Below are 12,647 nucleotides of genomic sequence, written 5' to 3'. Positions count from 1 at the left end.
TTGGAATAAGAGTCAACAATGCCCCTCCACCAAGAACTAAAACTTCGCTTAACCTCCACATCATTGATTCCAACGAAGATACAATTATGCCTAGCCGCAATGACTTTACACCAAAGCTGATCCTCCCTACTAATCATCCTCCATAGCCATTTAAAGAGCAAGGCTTTGTTTTTGGCCAACAAGGACCCCACCCCTAGCCCGCCCAGCTTCTGAGGCAACTCAACCAATTCCCATCTAACAAGAGCCATTTTTGCCACGCCCTCATTCTTGGACCATAAGAACTTTCTCTGCAGCTTAGCAATCTGTTTAGCCACCCTTATAGGAATTTTGAAAAGAGACATGTAGTATATTGGCAAATGGTTCAGAACCGATTTTATCAGTGATAACCGGCCAGCCATAGGTAGAATCCCCACCTTCCATGAAGCCAGCCGACTCTTAATCTTGTCCACAACTGCCTTCCAAGCCACAACCCTCCTTGGATTAATTCCCAACTGGAAGCCCAGGTAAGGAATGGGAAAAGGAACAGATTTACACCTCAACACAGTAGCAACCTCCATCAACCAATCTTGATTAACATTAATCGCAAAGAGGCTGGACTTTTTAAAACTAATACGCAGGCCAGACATGAGCTCAAAGCATCTAAGAATCCACTTGAGGGCAGGCATACATCCTAGCTCAGCTGGGCAGAAAATCAATGCGTCGTTTGCAAACTGGAGAAAAGGGATTTGCAAAGGAGAAGACCCCACCAGGATACCTGTAAACAAATCCAAATCCACAGCCTGCAAGAACAACCTGTTAAGACCCTCGGTTGCCAATAAGAACAGGAGCGGGGACAACAGATCCCCTTAGTAAAGACCACGCTCCATGTCAAACTCTCCTGCTATAGAGCCATTCACTAACATCGTTATCTGCTATTTCAATACACTGTTTCTTATCCAACCAATCCATTTAGACCCAAACCTCATAGCTTCCATAACCCCCGTGAGGTACCCCCAATCCACACTGTCAAAAGCCTTACAAAAATCCAGTTTAAGAAAAGTTGTCTTTTCCTTAGCCTTCTTCGCCACTTCCACCACCTCACTAGCAATAAGCACTCCATCTAAGATCCGTCGGCCCTTAATAAAGGCACTTTGGCAGTCACCAATCAGGGAATGGATAACCGAACCCAGCCTGATAGCAAGCAACTTAGAGATAACCTTCTGAACACAGCCCACCATACTAATTGGCCGAAAATCACCTAAGTTTTGAGGGGTATCAAACTTTGGGACTAACATAAGCAACGAGCCTTGGGCCTTCCTTGGAATTAGGCCAAAGTCATAAAAGTACTGAACCAATCTCATAAAATCTAGAGCCAAAACTTGCCAGAATTTCTTGATAAAGTTAAAGTTGAACCCGAAAATCTCCTACTGATGCATGAACAAAGACTTGCTGTGGAGCATGCATCTAATTTGTCGTTTGTACATGATTTTGATTCTGCAACTGTGCATGTTAATGTGGCCTCACAACTATCTAGAGGAAATTTTTCCAGTAGAGGTCACTTCCGTGCACGAGGTGGTGGTTATAGAGGAGGTAGAAGTAGGACCTCTGGCAAGCGCATTTACTGCCAATTGTGTGGGAAACCTAGCCATTTCGCTAATAGACGTTTCCATTGGTTTGATAGGACATTCCAGTGTAATGTGAATTCCTTTGGTAGAGGAGGTGGTGTGGTCCAGTCTGATTCTCAGGCCTTTGTCACATCCCAGAAGTCTAATAGCAATTTCCATGAGTCTACTAGAGCTTTCTTGACTGATATAGGGTTTGCACCTAGGGCTCACTACGGCTATTCACCACACTCTTCAGAAACATAGTCTCAAGTCTACTCATCAACGCCTCATCCTCATGCTGACCCTTCTTGGTGCGTAGACTCTAGTGCTACGAACCATATTACTTCCAGTTTGAGCAATCTATCTCTCCATTCTCCCTATGGTGGTAGTGATAAAGTTGCAGAAGGCAATGGTAAGACTCTTCCCATTGCTAATGTTGGACTCAACCAAATGTTTACTCAGAATAACTACTTCTCTTCTTTCTTTACCATGCATTCTTCATGTTCCTAGTGTGAAAAAGAACTTGATTAGTGTTTCTCAACTTACTAATGATCATCCTGTGGTTGCTGAGTTTCACTCTAATTGTTGATTGATTAAGGACAAGGATTCGGGCTAGGTGCTACTTCGAGGAACACTAAAGGATGGTCTGTATCAGCTTGCACCAGCATTTGTTCATGCTAATTCCCAAGCCGTTTCTTCTTGTTCATCTAGCCATCCTGTTGTGGCTGCTTTTCCCAGGGCATCTAATGTTCTTTCAAAGATGTCTAATGAGTCTTTTGTTTCTTGTTTGAATAATTGTAAAGGACAAAGTCTGTCCTCTTCTAATGGATCACCTAACATGCATTTGGCTTATGTTGATAGGGTTTGTCAACAATGGCATGCTAGGTTAGGTCATCCTTCTTACCGTGTATTGGAACACATTCTTAATAAAATGAATATTCCTTGTTCTGCTACCAATCTTTCATTTTGTGACACTTGTAAAATGGGTAAAATGCAACAACTTCTTTTTGTTAATTGTCAAATTACAGCAAAGAGTCCCTTGGAATTAGTGTATCCAGATCTGTGGGGTCCTTCTCTTCGTTCTTTCTACTGAGGGGTATTGTTATTACATTGTGTTTGTGGATGCTTACACTAGGTATACATGGTTGTATCCTTTGAGATGAAAATCTAATTCTTTGTCAATCTTTAAGACCTTTCACAAATTTGTTGACCTACAATTTCAATCTAAACTTAAGGCCCTCCAAACAGACAATGGTGGAGAATTTAAGACCTTCCTACCTTACCTACATGCCTATGGTATTCAACCTCACTTTTCTTGTCCTTATACACACCAACAAAATGGTGTTGTCGAACGAAAACATAGAAATATAGCTGAGATGGAACTTACTCTTTTAGCCCATGCTCACCTGCCTTTAAAATTTTGGGTAGAAGCCTTCCAAATAGTTGTTTATATCATTAATTTGCTATCGGCTTCACCCATTCAATTCCAAACTCCTTTTGAAAAACTCTATCATGAACAACCCAATTACATGCAGCTGCAACCCATTGGTTGTGCTTGTTTTCCATACCTTAAGACCTTGTAACAAGCACAAATTCAATTTCCACTCTACCAAGTGTGTATTTCTTGGCTACAATCATGTGCAAGCTGGGTATAGATGTATGCATCATTTGGGTTGAGTCCATGTGTCAAGACATGTGAATTTCAATCCTGAGGAGTTTCCTTTCCCTCAGTTGTTCTCTGTTTCACCAACCCCTCAGTCAGTGTCCAAGGGTCCATCAACTGATATTCTAAACTCTACTTGTCCAGCTCCTTCTTGTTCATCTCCTCAAGTAGCACCACCAAATTCTTCTATTCTTCCTCTTGTCACCAATTATGTTTTACCTTCTGCTGAGTAGACTTCTCCTCCTTTTTCTTCTTCTTCTTTTGCTATTCCTATTGAGCCTGTTGCTCCACCCAAGCCAACAAAATCTAAGGTTGCTCCAGGCTCTTCTATTCATCCAATGATTACTAGAGCAAAAGCAAAACAAATTGATCTTTCTTCTCCCCATGCCTTAGTGAGCTCTCTAGAGCCAAATTCTGTTCAAAAAGCTCTCTTAGACCCAAATTGCATAAAAGCTATGGAGGAAAAGTATTATGCCCTATAGAGGAATCACACTTGGGATCTTCTTCCCTTCTCCTCAAACATGAATCTGATTGATTGCAAGTGGGTTTTCAAGATTAAGTATAATTCAAATGGCTCTATTCTTAAGTACAAGGCTCGGCTAGTTGCTAAGGGGTTTCTCCAAACCCTTGGGGTTGATTTCGCCGAAACATTCAATCAGGTTGTCAAGGCTCCTACAATTCGAGTCTTATTTTCTTTGGCTTTCACCTTTGGCTAGGATATCCAGCAGGTTGATGTCAACAATGCATTTCTTAATGAGGATTTACATGAGGCAGTATTTATGTCACAACCTGAAAGTTTTGTGCATCAGCAATTTCCTTCTCATGTGCGTCGCTTGAGAAAGTCTCTCTATGGACTTAAGCAAGCTCCAAGGGCTTGGTATACTAAGTTGAGGTCATCTTTGCAAGATTGGGGCTTTATTAGAGTTGTTTCAGATGCTTCCCTATTCATTAAGAGGACTCCAACTTTTGTGTTATTTGTGTTGGTATATGTGGATGACATTCTGATTACTAAGTCTGATTCTACAACCTTGCATGCTTGTATCCAAGATTTAAACACCTATTTTGCCCTCAAGACTCTTGGTTCAGTTAACTATTTCTTAGGGTTCGAAGCTTATAGGGACTCTACGGGTATCTACTTAACTCAGTCCAAATATACTTTGGATTTGTTGAAGAAGGCTGCAATGCAAGATTGCACGCCTTGTGCCACTCCTATGAGTTCGGGCGTCTCCTTAACTGATGAGGGGGATTTGTTTTCGAACCCTTCTCTTTATCGAATAGTCATTGGCTCACTTCAATATCTAACTTATACAAGACCTGATGTGGCAAACAAGTTAAGTCAATTTTTGTCCTCTCCCAAGGTTTAACATTGGTTGGCTTGCAAGAGACTGCTTCGGTATCTTAAGCGTATAGTTGGTTTAAGGCTGGTTTTCACTCTTTCCCCTCGAGATTTATTTCTCAATGTACATTGATGCTAATCATGTAGAGTGTAAAGTTACTAGACGTTATACTAGTGGCTTGTGTGTTCCTTGATAACAACCTATTGATTTGGAGTTCAAAGAAGTAGACTGTAGTGGCCAGATCTGTTGGTGAGGCTAAATATAGGGCAGTGGCCCAAGGTGTGATAGAAGTTCTATGGTTGAAGTCTTTGTTCTCATAATTATGTTATCCATGTGTTCATATGCCTATTCTTTGGTGTGATAACCTAGCAGGTAAATGTATAGCAAAAAATCTGGTGTTTCATTCTAGAACTAAACATATCGAGATTAATGTACACTTTGTGAGAGAGAAAGTTGAATGTGGTGATGTTGAGATTCAGTATGTTCCTCCATTGCATCAAGTGGCTAACATATTTACTAAAGGGCTACCAACGGATAGATTTATGTATTTGTGTGATAAGCTCGAGCTTAAGGTGACACCAATGCTTCAGCATTCAACAACTACAGGAAAGTTTGCTATGGAGTCTGGTTTGAGGGGGCATGTGGAAGGATTGTTTTTAGACCAATCAAAGCAATGATTGTATTTTTATGTTTGTGTATGCTATTATAAAGGATCTGTTTTATTGTAGGCGGTTAAAAGAATTTGTTAGGCAGTTGAGGCTAGTATATAAGCTAGCCTCATCATTGCTCTCAAAAATGCTTGTAATTCTTTTCTTCTTTCAATATAATTTACTAAGGAATTTTTCTTCCTTTTGTTTTCTATTTCTTTCCACTATGAAACTCTCGCTTCAATAGCCTAGAGGATGCAGCAACAGATAAGAGCCTCTACCAAAGGTTAGTTGAGAGACTTATCTATTTGTTGCATACCAGGCTAGACATAGCATTTGTTGTTAGTGTTGTTAGCTAATTTATGAATAATCCTAAGGAGGTACATCTGAAAGTAGTGCACAAAATTCTACATTACTTAAAGGGTACACCAAATAAGGGAATCTCGTTCAAAAGGGGGACAAGAACTACCTCTTGAAGCTTGTACAGATGTTGACTGTGTTGGTTCAGTGATTGACAGAAGATCAACATTTGAGTATTGCACATTCCTAGGGAGAAATATTGTGACTTGGAGGAGTAAGAAGCAGAGTGTTGTAGCACCGTCTAATGTAGAGGTTGAATTTAGATCAATGGCTCTCAGGATTTGTGAGTTGTTATGGTTGAAAATAATCTTAGAAGATTTGAAGGTCAAGTGGAAGGCTCCAATGAAACTATACTATGATAATAAGTTAGTCATTAAAATTGCACACAATCCAGTGCAACATAACCACACTAAACATGTGGAGGTTGATAGATATTTTATAAAAGAAAAACTCGACAGTGGTTTAATTTGCACACCATTTGTGTTTGCAAGAAATCAGCTTGCAAATTTACTCACAAAAGGACTTCCTAGTGCTATTTTCCAAAAGATAACTAGCAAGCTGGGAATGGAAGATATCCATTCACCAGCTTGAGGGGGAGTGTCAAGAGATAAGCAGTTTTATTTTGTTTTATCCAATTGTTCTTATTTTATCTTGTCTTATCTTTGAATAGGAGGTTATGGTCAAACCTAATCCAAAAGTAGACTTAGTCTCTTATCACTATCCTCTTATCTTTGTTTTAGATTAGGTAGTTAAGTTAATGTCCAATTTTTAAGAAAGTGGTTTGTTGACTCTCCAAAGGCTATATATATTGAGTCTTATTATTGAAACAATATTTACAGTTTTTCCTACTCAAATTCTATCAATAGGAAACAACACCTCCAGTGATCTTTTAAGTGTTGTGTCTATGAAGATTATGATACTTGGAGAAAGAAGCCTCAACTTGACTAATGTGCTTGTCTCAGTTTCTTGTTGGATAATGTTTTGAGGAAAAGACAAATGTGTAGAATATTTTATTCATGTGCTAGGTATATATATATATATATATATAAAATAAAGCTAACACTCCCCCTCAAGCAGGTGCATATACATAATATGTGCTTAGCTTGGTACAAATGTAGTCAAATCGTGGACCTTATAATGCCTTTGTAAGAATAGCTAGTCATTAAAGCCAATAAATGAGGTACTAATCTCTCTAGAAATCAACTTTTGTCTCACAAAATAACAATTTATCTCTATGTATTTAGTTTGCTCGTGGAAAACTAGATTAGAGGCAACATGAAGGGTTCCCTAATTATCATAAATAAGCTGCATAGGCCCTAAATCTCTAAATCTCAACTCCTTAAGAAGTTGTTTGAGCCAAACAAACTCACATGTGGCTAAAGCCATAGCCTGATACTTTGCTTATGAGCTAGATCTAACCACAATATTTTGCTTCTTACTCTTCCAAGACATTAAATTACCTCCAACCAAGACACAATAGCTAGAGCGTCTTTCTATAGGATAACCAATCCAATCTATATTGGTATATCCAACAGCCTGTTTGAGTCCTTTGTTCTCAAACAACAACCTCTACCAAGAGCACTCTTAATATACCTCAGGATATGCACTAGAGCATGTTAGTGGCTATCACAAGGGATGTCTAAGAATTGACTCAACACACTAACAACAAAAGAGAGGTTGAGTTGTGTAATGGGTGAGGCAAAAAAGCTTCCCAACCAGTCTCTTATATTGCCAAGGATCCTCCAATTGCTCCATTTGTCCTAGTACAAGCTTAAGATTAGGGTCCATATGAGCATCTATAGGTCGAGAATCAAGCATACTAGTCTCCTCTAAAATATCCAAGGCATACTTCCATTGAGAGATGCAAAAACCATGTACAGATTAAGCTTACCTCCATACTAAGAAAATACTTCAACCTACCCAAATCCTTCGTTTGAAAATAAGAGTGCAAATGAGTCTTCAACTGCCCAATACCATCCTTATCATCACCTGTAATAACAATATCATCTACATATAATACTAAGAATATTACTTCACCAATAGAATGGCGATAAAACACAGAATGATCAGTTTTACTTCCCGTCATACCAAAGGACTAGATGATATAACTAAAGCAACCAAACCAGCACTAGAGAGACTACTTCAAACCATATAAGGATTTTTTTTCAAGCAAAATATTGATCTAGACTCCCCTTGGGCAGGAAACCAACAGTTACTCCATATACACCTCTTTGTGAAGGTCATCATGAAGAAAAGCATTGTTGATATCCGGCTAATAAAGAGACCACTATAATATAGTTTCCATAGCAAGAAAGACATGAACAGAAGCGATTTTAGCCACGAGAGAGAATGTAAAACCATATCGTGTCCAAAAATATTAGTGTAGTCTTTTGCAACCAACCAAGCTTCCAGATGATTAATAGTGCAATCCAAACCAGCCCTAATAGTAAACACCAACAGTAGATTTTCTTGGAGAGGAACAAGATCCCATGTCGCATTAACCAACAAGGCACACATCTCCTCCTCCAAAGCATTGTGCCACCTAGGGTCAAAAAGGGCCTCGGCATTGGTCTTAGGAACAAAACAGAAGAAAGAACAAATATAAAAGCAAATAAATAGGTGAAAAAGGATAACAACTAACAAAAGTATAAATGGGATGAGGATTTTGAGTGCAACATGTATTGTGGAAAGCAAGAGCATAGGCAGAACTTGAGGGAGACTAAAGAATGGAACCATATGGAGGAACATCATCATCTGCAATAGGCGGTGGTAGAGTTATTATAGGAGGCACTAACGATTGCTTACAACGATGTCAATAAGTCTGAAGAGGAGCAGGAATAGTAGGAACAGGAACAGGGATCAAGACCAAAAAAAGGAAAAGATGGGGCAGGAAGAACAACATGAAGAGAGAAGGAAGAGTGTCATAACCCAAAATATTAAAGAAGTTTATTTATTTATTTTGTGTATATATTTTTTTTCCAACACCTCAGTGAAAAATCATGGATAAAAATCAAAATTTCTCAAAGGAAGAGAATTAATGAAACCATTTTATACAAAGCACAATATTATTATGAGATGTAACAACCCTTCTACTATACTACACATGGGACACGAGTGTCATGATCAGTAGAATTAAGAGATAGGAGATAGCAGAAATCAGTTGAAGTTGTTTCAACTACAATTATTACAATTACAATAGTTGTAACAAACTATTGCAACTGTAATAAGTTGTTAGTAGAATCTATTACAATTACAATAAGCTGTTAGTAGAATCTATTACAATGTAACCAATTAACTGTTGCGGATAGCAATATATAAGGCTATGCCACTTTGTACCAAGTCATTATAAATGAATTGATTTCAAGTTCTCTCATTCTCTCTATCCATTCTCAGTTTCCCTCTATTTTCTCCCTAATTTCTCTCATGTGTGTGTGTGTGTGTTTCTTCTTTCACGATTGCCAACTAGAAACCCTAGATTCAAAACCTAGGGTCCTAACAATGAGAATATACATATATATATCTTTTGTATATAATCATTTGAAAGTCTTTAAGCTAGTTCCTTAGGGTGTGGTGGGTGGGACGTTACCTAGAAATTCTAAACAAAACAAACGAGGTGAGTTTTTATATAAGCCTAGTAATATAACAATTAAGATATATAAAATAATTGACCTTATACCCAAATGTGTCATGGTGTGGAGGGAGTTAAATAACAAATTTATTACCCCTTTAAGGTTATCGATCACCACCAAAGTGTGTTTGTATACATACATGCATACCATGACACAAATGAAAAGATCTTACAAATTTGTGTCAAAGCCATATAGCAACTTTGGTGTTACATCACAAGGGTTTATTTTATACACACACACACACAAAGAACTCATAACAAAAAAGTAAACAACAAATAAGCACATGTAAAGTTACAAAGTGGTTGAGCACTTTCTTTACTTCTTGTTCCAATTGGCCCTCTCCAAGTCAAAACTCCTATTTATAGTGGTGAAATGTTCCTTCTAGAAGCTACATTAAATGTGTTTTGTCCTTTTTTGGAGTGGTGGAGGAAAAATTCACCACATGGCCTTTCCTTGTGTGTTTCCTTCATGGAATTTTTCTTCTTTTATATTTCTTTTTTTCCCCTCCCTTTCATATTGCTTTTATACTTGTTGTACTCATATCTCTTTTGTCCTTTTCCTCTTAAGTATTTCAAACTTGGGACTTTAACTTATGTATTAGTGTAACATTATATACATTTATATATATCCCCTTAATGTCATTGTTATCAGGTACTCTTTTGTCCCAACACAAGCAAGTTTTGTCTTTTCTTTTTACACAAATGTCTCAAATTCGCTTTGACCGCCTCATGACTCCACTTGAGAAAATTTGCTAGTCATGGTCACGCACCCACCCCCCATTTATTATTATTATCATCATATTCACCTCCCCTTAAAAAAAAATTCATCCTAGAATTTGTAGTGCAAAAAAAGATATTCACTAATTCAAGCTGATCAAGTATGGGTGTTTTTCTTTCTCTTATGACTTATTTTTTTCATTTTTTGTTGTATAAGTGTTGGTCCTAACATATAGGTGATTGACACTATCGTCCTTAAATTAGACAAACTACATAAACTGGGAGAAACTGTCATTTTACCAAGGATATCCTAAAGCAACTAGCTCTTTTGTAATAACAACTAATCAATTAATATTACAACTAGTCTATTAACATTCTAAATAACATTCTCTGATTCATTAATTTGAGTTCCATTAAAATTTTCAACTAAAAAAGAATATGTCTTTCAGATGAATGACCATATGCACCAGAAAAATTATTGAACATATTTTTGGCAACTTCGTATGCTTCAAATAAAAGTTCGACATCAAGTTCCATAAAATTGAGCATGATTTATCTAGCTGTCTTATTATGGTCTATATATCTTTCATAAGCCTTTTTCACACTAGAATTTGCATTTTTAGGAGGTGTAGATGGAATTTCAATATCAATCACATAATCTATCTTTGTCTTTAAAAAATATGGATCAGAAAATATTGGATGCACAGCTTACAGAATGGAAAATTGGTTCCATTCAACGTTTCAACTTTGCTCGACTCTTGACTCAGAGCTTTACAAGCAATTTGCAATAAATTTGAAACAGGTTACCTATAAATTAGATAAATGACCAAATCAGAGGAAGCCAAACTAATTTGTGTCTATCAATCCCTTTGCCAATGTTTACCTCTGTTATCTGGCAAAGAAATAGCCCGACCCTCATACCAAGGAAGCATATTAGAAGACAGATCAGGACAAACTTGTGGTTGGGAGGCTTTTTTGCAGCTAAAAGTGTTTTTCCTGCATTTTCAAACACATTAACTGCAAAAAATCAGGGACACCCAATTTTTTTGTCCACCCCTCTCCTCGAATTTGCTTCAGGTATGCACATAACCAAAATATAAAAGGAAACTGTTTCGCCGGTATCTTGCAGAGTAGTTGAGCTCCAATGATAATTTGAACGCTTTCTTGCCACCCTTTCTCAGCAAACAAAGAGTGTGAGATCACTCTCATTTTGCCCAATTGTACACTTTCACTATTTCTGAGCATTTCTTGACTATTGAAAACAAGTCCAAGAAAAAAAAATCCAAAGAAGCTGACAACAAAGGAAAGGAAAGGAAAGAAAAAGGTCGAGCTGATATTCAGATGTAGTGATATGAAAAATACCAGTTGTTCGATAATGGCGAAACGCCGGGAACGAAGCGAGATGATCGATGCAGGGAGAAGAAGCTGCTTTTACAATCTCAACTACGGCTTTCTTCTTTTCCAATATCTGCAATCCCCAAATATGATTACCATTTTTAATCCAATCAATCGTTCTATCTAATTAAGCTGTTCCTTTACCTGTCTCCTACTGATCTTGTTTGGCCTGTCAACAGGCACTCCGTTCGTCTCCATGATGTTTGCCCGCCCCTCTCTCTCCGACGACGGCCTTCCCCGTCGTTCAATCGGACCTATTGATTTATCAATTTCGTAATGGCATATTTTGGAAAATAATAAAACTAATATATTAAAAGAAAATAAATATTATAATAGGTTGCGCAAAGCCCCACTATTTTTAAATGAAAAAATTTTATTGGTATACCTTTGTGTACACCTTGGATTACATAAAGGTATATTAATGATAAAAAAGTTCCTCATGAGGCGCATAGAGACATATGAGGCGCAGGGTATTTTGGTCATAATACCCCTTTATGTAGTCCAAAATGTACAAAAAAAGTTATACATTTAGCATGATTCTTTTTAATGTTATAGGAAATTTGGTCCTATAGGCTAACGGTCAGGTCACGTGGGCAAACTCTTTACGTTGGTTGTCAGAAATTAAATGTGTTTTAGGGTCATGAATCACATAAGTTTAGTTGAAACATCGTACAAAAATTTTATTTGCAGCCACAATTTTGCTCTCTGCACTCACTTTTCAATATATTTAAAATATCCTCAAACGAAAATTTAATTTTATCATTCATCTTCGATGCTCAACTACTTACATTACGCAATCATCTCACATGTATATATACATAATCACACAGGCACATATACACATATTCTCGCATACATAGACATATATATACATAAATATATATATATATATACACGCAATGCTTGCATATATGGCATATATAGACATAAAATGCTAGTGCATATAAAATGTTTTTCTCAAATAGAGAACAGGGACAAAGCACCCTAGAAACAAACCATTCTATAACGCATACCTTTCCATAGCCACCAAGCACTTGTTGTTGGGAAGAAGTCGGCAGAAAGAAGCTTTTTCACGAACAGATTCACTACGAGCATTGAACTGCAATACAAAAAGGTAGAATAGATATGCTGAAGTTTCCAACCCCAAAATGGGCAAAAATAATGGTCATCTTGAGGCAAAGTATGCCACTTCTCTATGGCAATAATAAGAATACCTGATTTATGAATATAAGCCATTGGCTATAAAAACATAAAGCAATTAAACCATAACCCTATAGGAAATCAAATCATCTTTGTCGAGCAACTAAACTAGAGTGC

General features: G+C 37.4%; 1 protein-coding gene across 3 annotated transcripts in view; it reads right to left on the bottom strand.

The window, feature by feature from the left end:
• The window catches only part of LOC127790214 (uncharacterized), a 57,735-nt gene extending 46,130 nt beyond the window's left edge, over positions 1-11,605 (bottom strand). For 2 of the 3 annotated variants that reach the window (XM_052319534.1, XM_052319535.1), the window contains exons 1-2: positions 11,475-11,605; positions 11,298-11,403 (exon numbers count right to left, since the gene is read on the bottom strand). In XM_052319534.1, coding sequence (XP_052175494.1) covers positions 11,298-11,403; positions 11,475-11,528 — 160 coding nt within the window. In that variant the 5' untranslated portion in view covers positions 11,529-11,605. Of the gene's footprint in view, positions 1-10,818; positions 10,932-11,297; positions 11,404-11,474 lie in introns of all 3 variants that reach the window. The other variant, XM_052319536.1, reaches the window with a different exon arrangement.
• Positions 11,606-12,647: the final 1,042 nt, after the last annotated feature.

The sequence above is a fragment of the Diospyros lotus genome, chromosome 14, assembly GCF_014633365.1.
Source record: "Diospyros lotus cultivar Yz01 chromosome 14, ASM1463336v1, whole genome shotgun sequence".
Taxonomy (NCBI): Eukaryota; Viridiplantae; Streptophyta; class Magnoliopsida; order Ericales; family Ebenaceae; genus Diospyros; species Diospyros lotus.
The sequence above is the reverse complement of the archived record's forward strand: the minus strand, read 5'-3'. Positions and strand labels throughout refer to the sequence as shown.